This window comes from Falco punctatus (genome assembly GCF_963210335.1).
Source record: "Falco punctatus genome assembly, chromosome: 6".
NCBI classification, from domain to species: domain Eukaryota; kingdom Metazoa; phylum Chordata; class Aves; order Falconiformes; family Falconidae; genus Falco; species Falco punctatus.
In genome coordinates, this window is record NC_137585.1 from 3667185 (window position 1) to 3687917 (window position 20733).

Consider the following 20733-nt stretch of genomic DNA (forward strand, 5'->3'; position numbering starts at 1 on the left):
CACCCGCTTTCCGTCTGAAACCGCACGGGTATTTTTACACTCGGCTCATGCACTGGGGTTGCCGTCTGCAGCCGCTGCTCCCCTCTTCCCCTCTCCTCCAGTTTCCTCTCTCTCTCCGGCTGTATTGACAGTAAATATCCTGCAGCCTGTCCCCTCCTGTAGTTTGCTTTGCCTTCTTTACAGTAAACAAACAGAAAGCTCTCTCTCATTTTCTGCCAGCAGCTCAGCTAACAACCCCACGTGGATAATTCAGAGAGGAAAACAATTGATCAGGCCTCATTGATCCAGTGAGGGTTGGTGGCTTTTAGAAAAAAAAAAAAAAAAAGGGTACATCAGCACGTGGAAGGGAGTGACAGGGTATAGAGATGAGGTGCCGTGCTGCTAAGTGTCCCTTATTAAGGAAGGCACACTCCACTTTTGAGTAAAATCGTTGTTTCTCCCTGGAAACTGAACGTTGATGTCCCTTGACTGATTTATGACCTCGGCAGCAGCTGGCGAGTGCAGGTGGCACTTGGGCAGGTGCCAGGTGCTACCTCAGGGCAGGCACTCAGTGCTCGTCATCCTGCACGATGGTCCTTAGTAAAATACTAAGTACGTTAGTGGAGTACCAGTACCTGCAGGACATCTGACTCCCCCGAATCTGCAAAGCAAACCTTTTATGAACCTGGACAACGGGTTTGGAAGGATGTAGGGGCAGGGTGGCTGGGGTTAGGTCCAAGCAGAGCATATAAGGCAGGAGAATGAACCTTCTAAATGGTTGGGCTCTGGTAAAAGGGTGTCCCTGAAACATCGACTCCCTTGTGTCCCTTCAGGCAGCTAGCTGTACGTACAGAAGGCAATTTTCTTGACACTCCTGATACCATACGTTAATGCCCAGAACCTCAGAGGCGTGTTAGGAAGCAAAGAGAGATTGAGGGTCTCTCTGTCACGCACCCCTGAGGTCTCTCCTCACAACAGCTGTCCAGAGTCACAGGTGCTGGCAGACAGATGAAGAAGTGGGTTTGGTCACTTCTCTTGTGTACAACAACACAACTTATGTTTATAATCCTTTTCTATTGGGAAACACTTCCCCAAGAAGGCCAGCTCCCCCTCTTTGTAGCGAGGGGAGGTGGCATAAAGCCTTGGACAAGGACCATCTTTTTGATTGATGTTCAAGCATATTTAAGTTCGAGTCCAAGTTTATGCCGAAGTCCAGGATATGAGCAACAGTTCCTACCTGCTCCTGCCATCTGAAGAGACAAGAGAGAAAAAATAACTCTCCCTGTCCCTATTAAGGAGGTGGAAGGGGAGATGGCAGAGGAAAAGGCAACGAAAAGTAACACCAACCACAGGCTTTTCTCAGCTCTGACAACTCCTTGCTTCACCTGTAAGAACCTGCTGCTTCCTAATTTCCTTGGACTTCAATGAATTCAGAGAAAGAAAGAAGAACCGTTGCAAGAACTGGATGCAGGAGATGATAGCAGACGGACAACTGCACCGAGTACCTGTGGATTTTATTACGCTACTGATAGGATGAGAAAAGCACTCTTTGACCGACAGAAAATGGTGTTGCCTATAAAAAGCCCTTACACCAGCAGCAAAATAGAGTGCAGGCTGGAAGTGGCAAGAGGCCCTTCTGTAAGGGAAAAGCAGCGCGGTGGTACGGGAGGCAGCAGCCAGCCTTGGGCTCACTGATGAGAACAGACATCGTAAGGACTCTCACGTGAGGACCAGACAGCGCAGAACACAGGGGAAAAAGTAGAGGCAGATGGCCGTGGGTGAGGAAGGAATATTACTGTGGGGAAAATCTGCATCAGAAAAGAATAATATAGAGCAAGGGCAGTGCAGAGAGGAATGTCTGCGGAGATAAAGGAGGACATAGGCTCAAACTGGGAAGAATCCAGGCTCCTTCAGCCAGATCTGCTGAGCTGATGCAGCGCTGTTGCAGCGAAACCTTCATCTAACTTCAGCCAACAGTCACAGCTTTTGCAGCTCTCCCCAGTCAAAGCTCAGGATTTCTAGATTGTCTCTTTTTTTCTTTCTTTTCTCCAGTTGACCACCAAAACTACAGAAGTAAACCCGTGCTCCTTCCCAGGGAGCATCTATCCTGACAGTTCTTCTATAGGAAAGTAAGATGATAAATGGAGAAAACCCAAGATGGACCCAAGGTCCAAAGCCTGATAAACACGATCACCTGAGAAAACATTTCCTCTGAGCCTACAGCTTAATGCCCCAGGCACACCAGCCAGGCGGAGAGAAAAAAGCCCATTTCTTTGTTCCTCACTCTTTGAGAAGCACAGAAGGAAAGAACATCCCTCTTGCCACTTAAACCCTCCTCCTTTCTCCAGCACCAGGCATATTTTGTTCATTGAAGGACAGCGTTTGCTAACTGTTGCTTTTTGAGCAGCTTACACACTCCTTCCTCACACCCCCTGCACAGGGGAGCCATGCCCTGCCGCAGAGCGTGGCTTCATGGAGTAGCAGCCAGGGCCATGTGTTCCCATTCAGCTGATCTAAGTTCATCTGCAGTGACTCAGCTGTATCACACCCCCCCACCCCCACACACAACCCCTTATTTTATTTCAGTACCCACCTCATAGCCTAGTATTTTAGTGCCCACCTTACACCCACCTTGCAATGGAGTTCAGTTTGTGGCTAATTGCCTCTGTACCTGTGCCTTCGTTGGCTTATCAGTATTCTTCTAAGAGGATTTAGGGATTTCCTAGTATCTGCAAAAATACCGAATCTGTGATATATCATCCCTATTCGTGCCTTTGGCAATACCCAGAACTTCATGTGATTGTGGATCTGTGAAACCCACGTAAAGGTATTCTGTGAATATATACCTTGAAGGCTATTAGATTGGCTCTTGGATCTTCTGAAGCTGCCAATTACTGATGCTTTCCATGCTTGCCTGGCTTTCCTTTCTTCACTCTCCAGGTTCACAGATATGACAAATATATTTCAAACCCACAGTCAATAATAATCCGAACTGTGAACGGTACAACAATAAAAAATGGCTGATCTCATGTAAATAAGAGCAGTAGTATTAACTGTATAGGGAAGTCCAATATTGTGCCTTTTTCTGTTTGGCAACTATTTAGAAAAACTACTCATACGGAACAGTAAGCATGTATTAAAAAGCCTCTACTAAATCACACAAATGAGTCAGTCCAGTGTACCACTTGTGACTCACAGATGATCTGCAGTGGCAACAAATAAACCCCATTGAAGACGCTGCCTTCCAGATGAAATATAACCCTTAATTTGCAGTTGCTAATGATGACCCATCACTTCTTGCTCTAATTACCAGAGGCATTAAGTCTGTTGCATTAGCTGAAGCATGTACTTGGGTCAAGAGAGACTACCAAAACAAATCATTCTAGTAGATTTAATAATCTCTGACAGTTCTCTTGCCTTCTTAAACTGTTGCCCCATTTCTCCCCATTAGTGGATTAAGTGACTGTACAAAATGAGTAATTGTAGCTTGAATCCCCTGTAACATTTATGCTGCAACAGTCTTTGGTAGTGATGGTTCAGTACTGTTCAGAGTCTCCATTCAGAGGATACTGGCATAACATCATCAGCCTTTTTTGGGACACTTCTGTGAATTGGGGTTTTTTTATTCCCACTTCGTCTTTTAACAAGTACATCCAGGCAAAAGTGATGCTTCAATGACAAAAGCCTAGGACGGACCACAGGAAAAAGAAAGTGCTGCTAATTCACTGTGACAGCATCCGAATCGCATAGGGATGCCAAATTGAAATGTTTCTCCACTCATTCCCACCCCTTACCAATGAATACTTGGCAGGCTCAAAAATGCTCCAACTGCCTGTGCTGCTTGTTCTCACTGCCACACGTTCTCACATCAGCCTTGGGCCTGCACTTCATATCAAGTAAGTTAAAGGTTTATATCCCTTCCAAACTAAGCATAGCATTGGATCAGGTCCAGTGGTTTATCAAGCCTGATACTTTTTTCCATTCATGGCCAGACGAAACATGTCAGAAAAAAGCAGACAGTTTTTGCTAGAAATGAGTTTTCTTAACCTGCGAAGAGTTTTGAAATCCAAAATTATTTACAACCTGAATCTTTTCAGGCTGCAGCATAGCATTTCCAAAGAATGCAATCGCTCCAGGATCACGAGCTGAGGATGCAGGAAATTCTGAAAACCGCTGAGCTTATGATGCTGCTACTCACCACTCACCAGCCTCAACTAGCAAATCCGTAAGAATCCAGCCAGTTTTGCAGCTATAGTTAAGAAGCAAGCCACTGGACAGCAAACATAAATCATACAGCTAGGCTTCCAGCATTGCCAAAATCATGCACCCGGTGTGGCGAGCTGTTCAGAGAGTGTGGAGGTTTCCATGTTCATAATGGTCAGCTCAGAGGGTGATGGGGGGGCAGGAAGCTGGGATCCCTCCCTGCATTGACTCTGAGGCTCCCGGGAGAGTTAGCTGAGATGTTGGGCAGGAAAATTGGTATTTTGAGTTCTAAATTCATGCATTGTCCTCTGGACATTCACTGAAATAGTACAAGTGCAGGGCATCATGATTTAAACATGAAATATCCCTCTGGACCATTTCCAAGCGTCTGCAAATGATATTTTTCCTCCACCACTATGTTTTATCCATCACTGAACTACAACTACTGATCTATTGTTTCAATCAGGATGCCCCACCATCCTGAAAAACCACCTGTGGCCAGCATTCATGAAAACAGGAGCCTTCCAGCACTTGTATTTATATGCCTAGGTAAATGGCCTGAATGCCAAAAAGGAAATACTCAATCCCAAGAAGCTCTCACTGATTTAAACACATGGTTAGAAGAAAGGTGTCTGGAGAAAACATGATGTTTGGCAGAGCACAGTGCAACTGGAAAAACATTTAGCACTGGAAGTCTTGGCAGGTGAGAAAAAGCTGCCTCATTTTTGATCTCAGAGTAGATTTGCTCAGCTCTTGGTAGACTGATTATTTTCAGCTGTCAAGAAAAGGACTTTAAATCTAGAGGCACAATAACTCTGGGACAGACAGACCACAGCTGAGATTTACAAGAGCCAAAACAAGAAGCGTGCTTGCAGTGATGCTTTGTCTGTATGAGGAGCTGAATCAGACTGGACCACAGCATTTCCAGGAGCAGGTATTTTTTCCGTGGCTGCCCTCCAGAACACAAACGATGTTAGCTTGTATTATTTTTTACACTTTGACGTTGTGCGTAAATTGACCCAATTCAGAACTTACTGCTGAGTCTATGGCAGTTCGAAGCAAATTGAATAAATCACCAGTGCTAAGTGAGAGTAGTCACTCCAGCACAAACTCGCTTGGGAGAGAGAAGACAGACCAGCATCCCTGTTCATGTGCTTCATCCCATGACTGACTAGTAAAAAATGTACAAGTGTTCACTGGAGCCAGAACTAGAAACTAGGTCTCATATCTCACAGGCCACTGACAGCTATGTACCCATAAAATCTATTGGTTTCTCTTGATGAAAATGTAATTATTGCCTAACAGGTCAGCTTTAGCGAGCTGTTGAGAAAGGTCTCCAGACCGAAAGACCCCGGGTCTCAGGAGCTACTTCTGATTGCTGGGAGATATATTTGTATGGGGGGGAATGGGATTAAAAAAACCCAAACCACTAACACAGTGGAAAGGACTGGACAACCACATTCTGCAAGAGCTTGAACATATTAAAGCAACCGTGGGTTTGGACAGTCTTAGTGGTACGGCCCATCTGCTGTCAAAGCTGTCTGGTCAACCTTCGCAGCTTGTGCCATCTCACGCACGCTGTAATAGATATCAAACTTACAGGTGATCCCTAGGATATGTCCGCTTGGACGCTGTGTTGTGTTCCGGGGCTAACATGGCATTGAGGAGAGGATGAAAAAGAGAATTTGAAGGGATAAAGGAAGGTTTTGTCACTATAACTGTAGAAGTGTCTCAAGAAAAACACAGGGAAAGGGCCAGACGAGTGCATGCTTTGGGTGGGAAGAAAGGAGGGGAGGAGGGAATCATTGAGTCTTTACGATGCAAGGGCCCCAAGGGGAACAGTTGCTGTAAGAGAGTAATTACTGTACAGATGAGAATGAGAGCGCCAGCAGAAGAAAAGCGACGCTCTTCATTAGAAGTGTGCTGTATGTACCCCAAAGCAGATCAAGAGATTCAGTGGACAAACTAGTGAGAAGCAGCCTTGTCTGAGAGAGAATCTCAACAGGGGCTTCAGCCAAGCCTTCTCAGAGCATTTCTACACAGATCAGGTCATGACCTCCATCGCTACACACTCCGGCTTCAGTCGCTGGAAAACGAGGTGTCAGCCTCCCGTCCAAGCCGTGCCTGGCACACACACATCTCTTCTTTCAGACAGCAACTTCTAAAAACTTGTCATCATCAAGAGCAGGCGGCGGGAGAAAGGAGGAGGAATGCAATTGCATTCTTCGAGCAAACACTTCCTCCTCTCTTTGAGCCTAAAACTTTGCAGCTCCAAGCGAATCCTCGTGACCAGCTGCCCGGCCCTTTCGGCTTTATTGGCTGGTTTGTGCAGTCAAAGCCAAATCGCCAACGGGAGAGGATCAATCATTTGCGCTGCATCTGCTCCAGGCAGTGCTAGGACACAGGGTAGATATTTAGGGCTAGAACTAGTTAAATGCAGATTCAGGGCACTGAAAGCGAGAGTGGGGGAGGAGAAACAACCCTGGAATAAAAGCGCTGGGAATATGCAGAACAAGTTGCTTGGCCAGGCTAGTTCATGAAGGAGCAAGCCATCTCTGCTCCTTGGCCTTTCGTGGAGGGAGGGGAGGGCAGGCAGATGGGGGTGTGTGTGTATTTTGGAGGGGAAACAAGGTGAATAAAGCTATTAGTTGTCTAGGAGGAGAGGGCAGGACTGCTTTTCCACCATGCTCAGTTAGGGTGAGAAGGGAAGAGGATGCAGAACAGCATCCATAGGTCATTTAGTCCAGTTTCTGCTATCAGGGACAACAAAGATCTCATCTGAGTGAGCTTCTACTACATTTGCTGCCTTCTAACAACCCAAAGGCTAGCAGACCAAATGACCTCAGCTGTAACTCAGAATTTTAGAGAAGATAATGGACCCTCGATTCAAACAATCCAATATCCCTGAGAAAAGACCACTGTGCAAGCACTGCTTTCTCCTGCCCTTGCGTGTACTGTTTCTGAAAGCCACGCCACCCCCAAAGCTCGCCCTCCCTACGTATCGTGCAAGGATCAAAGCATTAAAAACTGATTTCCTAGAAATTTTCAGTTTCTCTACGACATCTCTGTGCCAGCTGTAACAGAGATGCACCTTGCCCAGCATCATCATTATAAACACTAATTGAACATAACCTGTGATCTGGCAAACTCAGCCACTTTATATGTGGGAGTGGGGGTGGGGGTGGAGGGTTCAAGAAAGCAACAAACTTTGGTGAGAGAAGGTGACTTACCCAGAGCTGGTGCCAATTTCAGCTGTAGCATTCAAAGCTTCCATCCTAATCACTGCATCGCTAGCGTACGCACTGACAGGGCTTGCAGAGGCTTGAGAGGATTTTTCTCCACTTCCTTTAACAAGTTGTTAATCAAACATTTCAAAATGAATATCAAACAAACCAGAAAGAGAGCTTGACTCAAACAAAATAAGGCCTGTGCAAGCACAAGGCTCTCATCGCTATGTAGGAAGCAGTATACAGCAGGGTGGGCATTTGGTACCCACTGCAACCCTATCCGTGGGTCAGGATGCACAACACGGCTTGCAAGGTGCCTCGCTGCAGGTTTAAAATCAGTTTTAAATCAGAAAAATAAATAGTATGAAGTACAAGTAGCCACTTCCACTATTACAGAAAAAGAAGGGTGACTGCAGAGCAGGAAACCAGCACCATGGAAAAAAAAAAAAAAGCTGCATTGTAGGCTCCAGTTGGCAGGGCAGATCTTCCCAAAGGGCAGTACCGGCATGCCGAAGGATGGAGCCCCACCACTCTCCTGTCACAAAAGGGAGCTCTGCGCTAACCTGCATTTGGCTCCTTGATGTAAGCATGGACAGAACACCTCCTCTAACAGCTTCTACTTTTAACTTAAGCCCAGCATTTGCAAGGTAGCACCTCATACTTGGGGAAGAAGGAGAAACTGTCACTCAGTTGCTAGGACTCGTGCAGAGGTAGCTTCTGCTATCTGGTCACCCACCATCCAAAATGAGGTAGAAGATTTCTATCAAATCCAAGTATTATTGATAGCTTTAGGAGGGGGCAAAGCTTGCAGGAGCTCTTGGGAAAAGTAGTTGGTCAAGAGAGGAATTACCCTGCACTGAACAAATCCCTTCTTCAGTAGTTTTTGCTTCCACAAAGTGCCTGCATGCTGCTTACGCTTGTTTCTCTGCATTAAGCACACCCAGCAGACAGCTCCATGACAGCATTAGCAAAGGCATCACCTTGTCCTGGCACGGCTGGTAAGCAGAGCAGCTGGAAGATCAGGAGTCTCATACCGTAAGACACAGTGTCTAAGAGCTAACAACAGTCCTAAAAAATAAAAAATAAATAAAAAAAAGCAAAACAACACCCCCCCCTCGAAACACATTAGAGCACTCCAGCTTTGGGATCTGGTCCATGGCTCAAACCATAGCAGAATCAAAATAAAGATGAACTAGACTTTTGTTTCTGGATTTGCAATCTTCCAAGTAATCCCATCTGCATGGCTCCGTCAGCCTTCCCTTCAATTAGTCCTCGTAACATCCCCCATTGTAGTTTTGCCAAGCTGCTGCATAGATTATACTAAGTGCGGAGAAATGAACAAAACTGCCCACTTTGAGCTGCAGAACAGATTGCAGGATTTTCATATCTTAGCTACCTTTCAGCAGCAGACATGAGGAAGGGAAAATGTGATGAAATGCTACAACTTTTCTGGTGCATATTACCTCCTCCCTCCCCAAGATGGAGGCAAATCTGATCACTTGCATCTTTGTCATCTTTACTAGCAAAAGAAATGGCAAGAATAAGTCACTCAAGAACCACTTTTCCAAGTGTGACATTATATTACCTGTTGTTACAGAGTCGGATCAATAAATTGAGGTTCCTCCCTCCTCCTTGCAGCAAGGATTGTTCATTGAAGGTGCTCTTAAGTCATAAATCAGGATTAGAGACCTTTATTCGCCAAGACAGAGAGAATTTCAGAACAAGTATTTGTCTTGTCTCTGTGTAACCAACAAGACACAAGATGACGATGCTGGAGAAGGCAGGGTTGAGTCTCTCTCAGAACCACACCGCTTGGAGACAGTCTGAGCCCAGCAGAAGTAAGGTAACTGTAGTGAAATTTCAGCCTGGCGCAGTTTGGAAGAACCGAGCAATTCTGCCTGATAGCTGCTTGGCAGCTGGTAGGCAACGCTTACTACTGCCATTCCACACCAGTCACTGGGCAAGGGACAAGCACATTTCTCAAAATGTCCCTGCTTTCCAGGGACGGCACTTTAGCTCCACACCTCCCATTTGAAGAGTTCAGAGGCGTCTTCCTCTTCTCAGTATGAAAAATTACTGATGGCAGAAGCATCACAACAAAGCAAAGCTTAAAGCTACAATGACTCAAAAAACCCACCAAACCACCAAAGACAAACCACCCCCACCCCCTAAAAAAAAAATAAATAATCTCAGAGCCATATGAGCCAACGTCCCTTCAATTTGTGGCCCCTTCCCCCATTCTTGGTCTCTCACCCTGTTTTTCCTTATCTCGGCCCAACAAAAAGTCTGAGGCAACGGCCTGGTTGTCAAACCAGCTCCAGTTGCAGCAAGATACAGCCAGTTTAAAGCTGCATTTAAGACCAGCCCAAGTGAACAGTTTCAAAAGAAAGGTGCATCCATGTACATCAGCCCGTGGATACGGGAGCTCATACTGCCATACCCAGCAGCGGCTCACAGAAACGCTCCTTACGCTGATGCAGGGAACAACCAAAGTCTTTCAGGCCACTAGTTCCCTGCAGCAGGGAGTGGGAATGTATTAGAGAGGAGAGAACAACAAATCTGAATGGCTACGGGTGGAACTATGCTGAGCACACACCCACACATCTGAAAAACGGGGCCGTCAATCATACCTCCATGGTGAAACAGCAGCGAAAGTGAAAACTAAAGTAAAATCCTAAGTATCTCAAGCACCAGGAATAAAAGTAGGGCTCATGGAATCAGAAAACAACAAAAACAAAAGGTGGCCTTTGTCTGGTAGCTTCAGATCAAGGGATGAACAAGTGATTTTGGATGCTTATGTATGCTTCATATATTCCAATTACTCACCCTAGAAAGGCTGCTGCTGAAAACACGTGGCATTCAAAAGACTTCAAAATACCTTGTTTAAAGCTTCAGGAGATTCTGGAAAGCATGACAGATTAATCCAAAAAGATACTTAAGATAGCTGTATTTTTCTTTTGCAGTAAGCCAGCCAAGAGCAAAGGGTGACTTTTGCCGTGGTCTGTGCCCAGCAGTGTGAACAGGGCGGCTGGCCGGATTGATCTTCTTAGCTCCACGGTGTCGAAAAGTAAAATGCAACAGAACACAAGGCCTGGTAATGTTACCTATCATGCAGACCACCTGCCTCCTTCAGAATGTACACTTTAAAATACTGATCAATGCAGTGCTTTGGCATCTGCTCAAAGGACTGCCTAATCAAGGAGAATCTTTAATTTATCTTTTTTTAAAGCATACACAGAGGTATGAAAGCTCTGGTACCCAGCAGTTTAAAAAAAGAGCACTGATCCCCATCTCACATAGTCACTTTTTTTCAGGTTCAACAATATTTTCTTGTCACTGGACAGGGGATAGGAAATGCAGTCAAGCTATTTATCACCTCATTTCCAGGTAATGAAGACAAATGTTCAAATTCTGCCATTCCCCGCCAAGATATTTAGGCAGAAGCCCCGGCCGAGGACAGGGACCATAGTTTTGTGCATTTGCCACAGCGCTTCAAAGGAGGGGTGTTATAGTGCCAACCAGGGTTCGTGGGAACTCCCCCAGACAAATATTAGTAACACCACCACAGACACTTTGCTATTCCTAAACCCCCCAAAGTGTTTCCAGTCTTTCAACATCAATCAGCACAACTGGAGCCAGTAGTAAATTGATTCTCACATTCCACTGGTGCTGGTTTTTGTTAGAAATGATTTGTGATAGATATGGTGGAATATATTGATTAGTACTGACAGTCCCAGTTTCCCAGGCGCTTTGTAGCACTGCCGTTCCAAAATGACCTGCTTTCCACCTTGTCAATTTTCTTCTGCAGAGTCCATTATAAATATCTATTCTATTATGAGACCTTCAGCCCCCTCCAGAAAACAAAACAAAAGGGTCAGGCAAGTAAAAAAAACAGGACAATAAAATAGATTTGCAGTGTTGCAAAAGAGCTTGTTTTTATTGAGAGATTGTGTGTCAGGGGAAGAAAAGGCACAAAATAAGTTACAAAGACATTATATGAAACTGTATGAGTCAGAGGCAGTATCAGAGCTGTTACAAATCACCTTAAAGTTGGCTTACTAACATAGGTTAGCCTCTAAAAAAATCTTAAAAGAAAAAAAATGTATTTCAAATGATCAAAATCATTCAGAAATTAAGTGAGACTGTGAAGACCACCAATATTAACTCTTGACTAAATTCACCTGGATTACCACCACCACCCTTCTCTTAGAAGACAGATATCACTGGAAAATATGTACTATTACAGAATTATTTTTAGAACTCAATTACATTTTATAAATTAAGAACCTGATATTTACTTTTTGTACCTTCAGTGAAGTACAGTACATACAGGTAAGGCAGTATGCATAGGAAACACATTAAGAAAACAGAACAGGTAAGTGCAATTGTTCTGAATATTTCAACAGTTGTTATGGTCCTTCACTCATGGCAAAGAACATCTTAAAAAGATGAATCCAACAGCTGTTCACAGAACATATGGATATACCACCAGAAAAGGTCTGTTGTGGAAAAGCTTATGCTGTCTTTAGTCGTGACTTCTCAGGTCAAGTATTCTAAAAACATTCGGCGGTATAACTCTGAGTTAACAGCGACACACTAATACAGTTAAAGTTCCTCTGAAATGTATCAGTCCTCAGTTTAACATGGGAAGGCTCATAACACTCAGTATTCAAGTAATCCAAATAAAATATTTAAAAATAGCACACACCAACCATATAGAACTTGATTTTTGTTTGAAGCAGTGAATCTATTCCCCCCCCCAATTTCTACTTTCCTCCTACTCAAGTAACTCTCAACTGCCAAGGACTTTTTGATGGTTGGTTCAAATTAAACTGGCATGAGGAAACAATACAAAGTCTAAAGGATATAGAGATTATACAAAGGTTTCTTTTCATGATGAAGGGTTGAGCAGAAAAAGTAGTTTACCCTTTGGCTGCTCCTCTGGTCAAGTGGAGATCTAAGTTCTGTCTTCTGAAATCAGCAGGGATGCAAATGTAAACAGACACAGAACTTGGCTACACATGTCTGATTATGTCCTTAGGAGTTTCATTTATTTGACCTACAACAACACTAACACAGAAAGGGAACACAGTACCAATTACAACCCACAAAAACTGTCAGCCCAAACTGTAAGGCCTTTACTTGCAAGAAACCCCTACACCGTCATGTATCGAGCATAACTGTCAGGGTTTTGGTAGAGAGGGGCTGCGGGGTGTCTTGTGTGGGAAGAGGCCAGTGACTGCCCCGTGCGGGTCCCAGCCAGCTCAACAACAGGCGGCACAGGAATCACAGAATGGCTGATGTTTGAAGGGACCTCTGGAGGTCATCTAGTCCAACCACTCTGTTCAAGCAGGGCCACCTACTAGAGCAGGCTGCCTAGGACTATGTCCACAAACCTTCTGAATATTTCCACGCGTGGAAACTCCATTAACTTCCCCAGGCAACCTGTGTTAGTGCTCAGTGACCCTCACAGTAAAAAAAGTGATCTACAGATGGATCCTCCTGCGCCTCTTGGGCACAGAGGGCACTGACCCACTGTACACCAACACTGCCAGAGGAGTTTCTGTCACTTCTGCAAGGGCATGTTTAAGAAAGGGCAGTAAATGCCAAGAAAGAGATTACAGTGCTATAGCAGTGGGAGGAAAAAAGGATGGGACCATGCCAGCACAAGAGGAGCGGGAAGGAGAGACAGCTGAGCAGGAGAAATGCCAAAGGAAAAATCATAGCCTGAGCAGAGGCTGAGAGTAGACTCAGAAGAAGCTACAACTCTAAAGGGATTGGCAGCTGGTGAAGAAACCCCACGAAAGCAGAGTAAGAAACAAGGAGCAGCAGAACAGCAGCAAGCGCAACCGACTGATCCCAGTCTCCTGTCCTACCCACTGCCTTGCTGAAGGGCCCGAGCATAGCACGCAGCCAAGGAACCGGAGACCACCTTGGGGTGGGGGGGGGCATGGGGGGAAGAGAGGGAAAAGCGTTGTCTGGAAGAAAGCAGCAGTGTTTTCTTTAGGTTTTCTTCCAGTTCCAAAACCAGCACTTAAAAGCTCCTTAACTGCCAATAAATTAAATTGATTAAAACTCCCCAACTCAAAACTTTATTGCCTCAAAAGTCAGGTCCTCAACTGAGATTAGTATAAAACTAAGGGCTTTCAGGCCCTTCTAAAAAACAAACAGTACACACAGGAGAATCCATGTTCTAAGTGTGTAATTATTCTGCTCCTTCAAAAGCTTAAGTTTTTAACTAAATTTAAAAGGCCTTTAAGAAAAAACTTTAAACAGAAGGAGGACTTGTGGTCCTTAAGTCATTGATTCCTACATAAATAAACAAAGGAAATATTTTCTACCTTCTGAAAAATTAATTAAATACAAAATTGACAAAAAAGCTCAACATAAAGAGGTAGCTTAAAAATCAGACTCATTAGATTCAGGAAGGAAAGGTAGTGCAATAGAAGTACCAATTAAATTTTAACAAGAAGAAAATAAAATTTGGATTAGACTTTGGAGAGTGACAAGGATTAAATACTCAAAATTAGTCTTTTAGAGGCATACTTGAAATCACAGCAACCACAATACATTCTTTCATCAGAAATCACCCAGCAGTTGTCTGCTCTGTAACAATTTTCATCAACACTGATTATTTTTTTCCTACAAACACCAGAAATGCCTGTCTCCCAATCAAATTTTCATCATTTAAAAACATGTTGTTTGAACACAGATGTGCCAGATACCTCTCATGGGTCATCTTTAAGTAAATATAACTTTCAATATTGGCAAAGATATTCTTACCACCATACTTTTTCCTGCCTCCTGATAAAAGTAGGTATAATACAATCACCTCAGATATGTTGACGGGAAGCTGTAAAAGACCTGTTTCATCTACTACCCTTTTGCTTTTGTAAATGAGAGTGGACAAGTACTTATTTAAACATATTCCACCCTATAAGCTTGCCGTGTACAACAGGACCCTGACACCCCATGGTCCTACTTCATTCTGCCCACACACTGGAGAAAGATTTTTTTTTTTTAAACCATTCTTCTGGGGACAGCCAGCTCTTGCTGCCCAAACCTGCCTATTTACTGGCAAAGAAGCAGCCACAATAGGGCTGACTTGCAGTGAATTTTAGTTGTAATAGGGATTTAAACTTTAGATGTTATTATTTAGCAATGCCTCAGACTGTGCATTTTTATAGAAAAGTGCTAGATACTCTGAAGCTCCAGGCGAGCTGTTATTAGCAATGCTAATTTGTAAGGCTGGTGAATGAACTAACAAATTCTAGTGTGCAGTTTTAAACCCAGGTTTTATCAGTCTCAGAATAAGCTTTGACATTTGCAACTCAGAAGCAAACAGGCTCTGCAGATTTCTCGATAATGGCTACATGGTATAAATTCTGCACATTCTACAAAACCTATGCTTTATTTAAATCCTTCATTTAATTTATTTGGTTTCTCAGAAAGAAAAGCTACTTAAGTGAACTGAGCAATGAAAGACAAGCAAAGGTAACTCTTTCTGTCCCCTAAAGCTCCAGAGATGCTTGTAAACACCAGTTGTAGCAGGTTGCGTGGAAGAATTCCAAATGAATGCAGCTAGAACTAGTTTTGGACCATTGCTTTCCAGAAAAACTGTCTTTGGCACTTATGTAATAAAATTCTATGATGTTACTTTACACACAGTCCCCTATCAAGTTGGCTGAGGAAATTAAAGATGACTTTTATAAAACAGGCACTTCAAATCAGAACAGAAAAATCTGCTCCCCATTAGGCAATACAGGAGCCTTTCTCAGAATGACAGAAACAGCAAGTAGTACCAAAAATAAGATGAGAATGTTCAGTAAATTCAAACTGTCAGGGTGAACGTTTTACCCAGCTGTTAGACCTAGCACCTGGAAAACCTGAAGGCTACAACAGACTGGACAAGACAATAAAAATACATAGCACGGAAAAAAAATTGTATAAATTTGTTCACCCTCCAGTTCTACATTTAGATCTGTCACAGAGTTTTGTTTTTTTGTGTGTGTAGGTATCTTTCTTGCACTTAATACATCTTGTAGTAAGATACAAGCAGTAAGACTCAAAACACAGCTACATCCTAAGCCTCCTGTTTGGTAAACAGCTGAATATAGACATTTCTGACACTGGCATGAAGTGTGTCAGGCCAGACTATCTTCCGCCATCAAGTGACAGCACTGCTCTCGGGCTTTTTTGACAGATTTACTGTATGGCTCACAACTTACATGCACAGATGCCTGGATTCAGCCGTGTCAAAGAGCATGATGAAAGAAGCTCTAAGAGGGTAGGAAAAGGTTTGCATAGCACACCATCCTTCAGCTAGAACAAAGGAATACTAACCAAACTTGCATTTGGTGATTACACAGAAGACTTGGGAAGAAGAGTGTTAGCTCAAACGTTTCCATTAACACACTCTAGGAAAAGTAGGGTGGTTCCTCACTTTCCCTTTTTTCCTCAGTACAACAAAAACATTCTCTTGCAAACCGCTTTTATATGTTTAGGTGAAACAGACTGGAAAATGTACTGCTCAACTGCATTCCCCACAGTTCTGCAAGGGATATTCTGCTAACCTCAGTACATCCATACAGCCTGGAAACCCTGGCATGGATTTCACACTGTAACCAGGTGAGCACGTGGCAGCAATCCTTAAAGCCTTGGCTGTAACAAAGGTGGCAACTAGCTACAGTCTGCTCCACGTTAATTTGGTGTCTCTGGAGAGATGTGGACATGTTCTTCACTCAGCAACCTGACCTGAACATCAAGTCACCTGTGGCCCTCCTTTAAGACAGAGCTTCTAAGTTTCTGGTGCAACAGGGAGTCTGAGCAGCACTTTTCTAATCCTTAAATGGAGAGTACTAACTTTTTTTTCAGAGGAAGTAGTTTAAACAAATTAACTTGTCAAATCACTTGCTTATTCTATTCTCTTCAGCCTATCAAAACCAGCCAGGTACTAAAACTGTTTTAAAAGGCTGAGGTATCACTTCACAAGAAGTTGTGCGAAAAAAGTGCACCAAATCATTGTAATCTTCCTATCTTTCTAAAGGGAAGCTGGCAAATAAGCGATGACCAGTTGGACAGCATTCTCCCAAAGAGGGTTTTATAAATGTTAATGATTTAAGTAGACATGCCATTTCATGGAAAAGCTGAGTCCAAAAGAAAACTGAAGTGTGCCACATTTTATATTGATCCAAATGTTTCATCACTATAGTAGTGCTGAACAAAGTCAATGTTAAAAGGAAATTATGAAACTGCCGGCCCCAGTAGGACATTTTGGAACCAATGCTAGCTCTGAAAGGAGAAGCTGCAAGCCAACACAAGCAGCAAGAAGGGCACTTCCACCCAATGGTTACTATCTTGTGTTTTCACTTACCCTTGCCCTAAAGTTTTTTTGCTGAATCCTCTACTCTTTCAGCTCCCTCCAGCTAATTCTCCTCCATGTTGACTCACATGACCTGTCACTCTCCCTCACTTTTAGCTGTATTCAAGGATCACTTGTGAGGTCCCCAGACAGGTGAGGTATGTTTGGGATTCTGCTGAGACAGTACTAAAATCTGATTAATCAGCACCATGGGAAAGCCTCTTTAATCTCTAGCATAATCCCACTAAGTGAGCTGGCTGGAAAAAAAAAAAAAAAAAAAGACAGCTCCAAAACCAAAAGGAGTCCAGGGAAGGAATTCCCATCCTGTGGGTTAGGTATTGTAGTGCCTGCACAACACAAAAAGCAGTTAACAGTGCAGGCTGCTTAGTATACAAAGCTAGTCTAGCAAAAAATGTGGGATAAGGTTGTCATCCTTCACTCAACTATAGCAAGGATCCAAGTCTCGGACTCAGCATCACAACATATGTCGTACGCTGTGGTGTATCTAGTGCTGCCTCAGCCTCTGCTCTGCAGTAGCTCCTCAGGGCAAACGTACTGCTGAAACACTGAGATTTATTAATTGGGTCTACATACACTGCTTACACATAACTTCAACATCACAAGTTCTCTCTGACCTTCTGATTCGGGCTTTCAAGTAACATGTCTGTGACACACATAAGAGCAGGTACTGCTCAGCTGAAGAACTTTTGCTTAGCAATAACGCTCTATCTAGATACAGAAAACGCTGACCACATAGGCTACAAAACACTGTACAGCATCTCTCCCCAGTGAACATTATATGTAGCACAAGTACCTCAATACTATAAAGCATTACACTCCATGGGTAAGAAAAAAGTGAACCTGCACGTTTCTGTACTAGAAAGTGAGTTCGTATAAAACAAACCTCTATGAAAAGAAGCTTAATGCACCTAATGGATTAGGACTTCCTAATCTAGGAATTACTAGACCAAGTAATTTTAAGAAGCCTGATATTACATTGCTGAGCTCCTCCTGAATGGATTCTCTCCTATAAAACTTCTGAATTAACTGGGCAGGGAAAGTAACAATAGAGAGTTCCTATGGTTGACAAAAAAAGGATGCTGCCCTGTAAAACTCCAAAGGTGCAAACACAGAACACATTTAAGGTTAAAAAAAGAGCAGCAACTTTTATGGAAAAAAAACTGCTCATGTTTTTTTCACTCTTGGTTTTGCAATTTTACACATGTATACTTATGATACAAGAGTGCATGAGTGGAGAGGTAAGTTTAATTATAAGTTGGTGACTGTCACAAAATCCAGCTCATGTCCTGCAAAGAGTGATCTCCTCCACCTGAACCATTACAGCATCCTACCTTTCTAATGAAAATTATGTTGAGGTGTGGCATAACGAGGGGTGCCAGCAGCAACGACTGTGAAACTATGGAGGGAGGAAACCCAACAGCTCCTGTCTGCCTCTCAGATGACTTACTCCATCTACCATCCAAAGAGGGACAGAGGCAGCAAACACCTAAAAAACCTGTTGGGTCTTAGCAGTTTGTTAATACCACCAGGCTTATCACTGTTTGCTTCTAAGCAAGCAGGTTTTATTTATTTAAAAGCCATCAGCAACAAAAAGTAATTTTTCCAGCTGTCCATAATTCAAAATGTGAATGCAAAACTAGGAAAATAGTATTTTTTTTTAAAGTATTTCCAAGTGTCTTATTTGGAGTAATTTTCTTGCATACAAAAGGACCAAATAAGGCAGAAAGACTATGCAGCTGTGTTTAAAAGTGCTTTGCCACATCTACAACTATTCAACAATCTGGAAAAAACAAAGTGCAGACTGCAGGCTGGAATTCTTCTAGTGAAGCTCGTAACAGGCAAAAATTACAACAATATTGATACATTGTCCATAGGGACTGAAGTTCCCAACTTTGCTCACAGTCAATGCCTGGATGAAGTTCAGGCCAAGTGGGATTACTGCACGCGGGCGTCTGCTGTCTCTGGGCTGCTCTCTGCACCAACCAGGGTAGCTGCACTTTGCTCAGCATTACAGTTCCCAGCAAACAAAGTTCACGCAGCTAGGTACAGACTTCAGATGCATTTACTTTCACCTTCTTTCAGAGTAAAGAAGCTTCTCAGTTTAACCAGAAAATATTCAGCAGTCAGCTTTTCCATTTTTTTTTTAATCCAGCTTTTTTTTTTTTAGTCCAACATCCCTAAAAATGGCTAGTGAGCCTGACAATACACTTGCTCCCATTGTGTGGCACTTTGCTAGGAACACCAAGTATAAAGACTAATAAATATTTTATAGAAATCAATCTTAATAAATAGAAAGCCACAGGTCAGAGGATGAAGATGACAACGTAATCAAGAAAACTGAATCCTTGTAAGGCCTCATCTTTGTAGCTGTAACATTTCATATGTTCATGTTTCATATTTCAAGATTCCCTATCCCTCTAATGAAGCACTTACACAAAGTTCAGTGTAAACAGCAGAAGAAAGTTGCCTTCAAGAAGGTCAAGTAACCAAGTGCTTGAGCACACACCGGTTAAGAAACAACATCAAGTAACCAAATGCTGCCTCAAAGAGGTTAGCCTTTTTTTTTTTAAAAGAAAAAAAAATGAGAACTTTATCTACACACAAGATTTATAAAGAAATACTAGCAGCTTCCTGGCAATAACCCCCGAAGTGTAACAGCAACCCACAGTTCCTCTTACCACTTCAGAGTTAAGTTTCTTCCAGAAATAAAGATACAGACAGGTCCACAAAAATGAGCTATATATTCTAACACACACCTCACAAACACAGTATGTGATAAATACCTCACCCACGCCCCACCCACGAAATTATATCCTTCACAGAATTATTTCACTGCACAGAGAAGTTGCTGAGCTTCTATACTCACGGCAAAGTGAGGACAAGGTAAAAGACGTAAAGCTATAAACAGCAGTGCTGAGATGTGAGGAACATGTGGCAAATATATGTATAAGACAGCCCAAGAAGATGCTTGGTGGATGAAAAGGAAAAAAAAAATATCAGTAATGTCCTTTACATCTGCAGGCTTTATGTTTGCTCTTTTCCATAGTCCTTCCTCCCAGCATTCAATTATCACTACTTTAATGCATGGCACATGACTAATCAGCTGCACCCTGTAACTCTCCACACAGGTGTCTGTACGCACAGACAAGAACCTTATGTTCATAGTTGCCTCTCCCCCAGTTCAATATGCAGAAGCCATTTTAACATACAATTTCAGAACTCTGTTCCCACCAGGGTTTCATACAGCACATTCTGTGACCGCTTTCACCCTACAGAAAAAAACAGTGGATGTTTTCAAGCTTATCAATTTATACGGAATCAAAAATCAACCACCTTGAAAATAAAATACAACCATGTGCACTGATGAACAGTCCAAATCTGTCTAAGCCTAGGTAATTTCCTAGGCAAATACTTAATCCCACCCTTGCTGTCTCACTTGGCTTCAGCTTCGGTCTGTGCACTGTTATTCTGAACCACAAGAATTTGAACAGCTGTCTCATATGGAGAGCATCAGCGGTGTAATTAGACTGAACAGTACTCAAACCCCTCTCCTGGTCAGGAAAAAACACAGGCACTCGCCCAATTACATTCCCTGACAGGTGAGATCCCCAGTATTCGTCTTACAGCTGGTCTGACTGGACAAGTAAGAAAAGGCATAAAATAGGCCAGTGTTTCTTCTTTTCATTACTTGATCATATGAGTCTCTTCATCAGCATCATAAAACTCCTCATCTTCACTTCCATTCCCCGAAGAACTGTCTTTGTCTCCAGACTAGAAACAAAAATGAAGTCATCAGTTAGCACAGAAAACACTAAGTCAACCTCAAAATATGTAAGCATGAGCCATTACACCTCTGTTGGAATGCTGGCAGAGAAAAAGTAAGATGAGACAGGTCAAATCACTGTATTAAAGCCCTGTAAAAGACGCTAGGTGAATTAAAAT

At 43.0% G+C, this 20733-nt stretch overlaps 2 protein-coding genes across 2 annotated transcripts in view; both read right to left on the reverse strand.

Moving 5' to 3' along the window:
• MAB21L3 (mab-21 like 3) overlaps positions 1–11206 on the reverse strand; it is a 28916-nt gene extending 17710 nt beyond the window's left edge. Inside the window, exon 1 of the mRNA XM_080392738.1 lies at positions 39–11206. The gene's annotated coding sequence lies outside the window, so the exon portion shown is untranslated. The remainder of the gene's footprint in view (positions 1–38) is intronic.
• Positions 11207–11314: 108 nt separating this feature from the next.
• Positions 11315–20733, reverse strand: part of SLC22A15 (solute carrier family 22 member 15) — a 60994-nt gene continuing 51575 nt past the window's right edge. Inside the window, exon 12 of the mRNA XM_080392737.1 lies at positions 11315–20562. Coding sequence (XP_080248863.1) covers positions 20476–20562 — 87 coding nt within the window. The 3' untranslated portion in view covers positions 11315–20475. The remainder of the gene's footprint in view (positions 20563–20733) is intronic.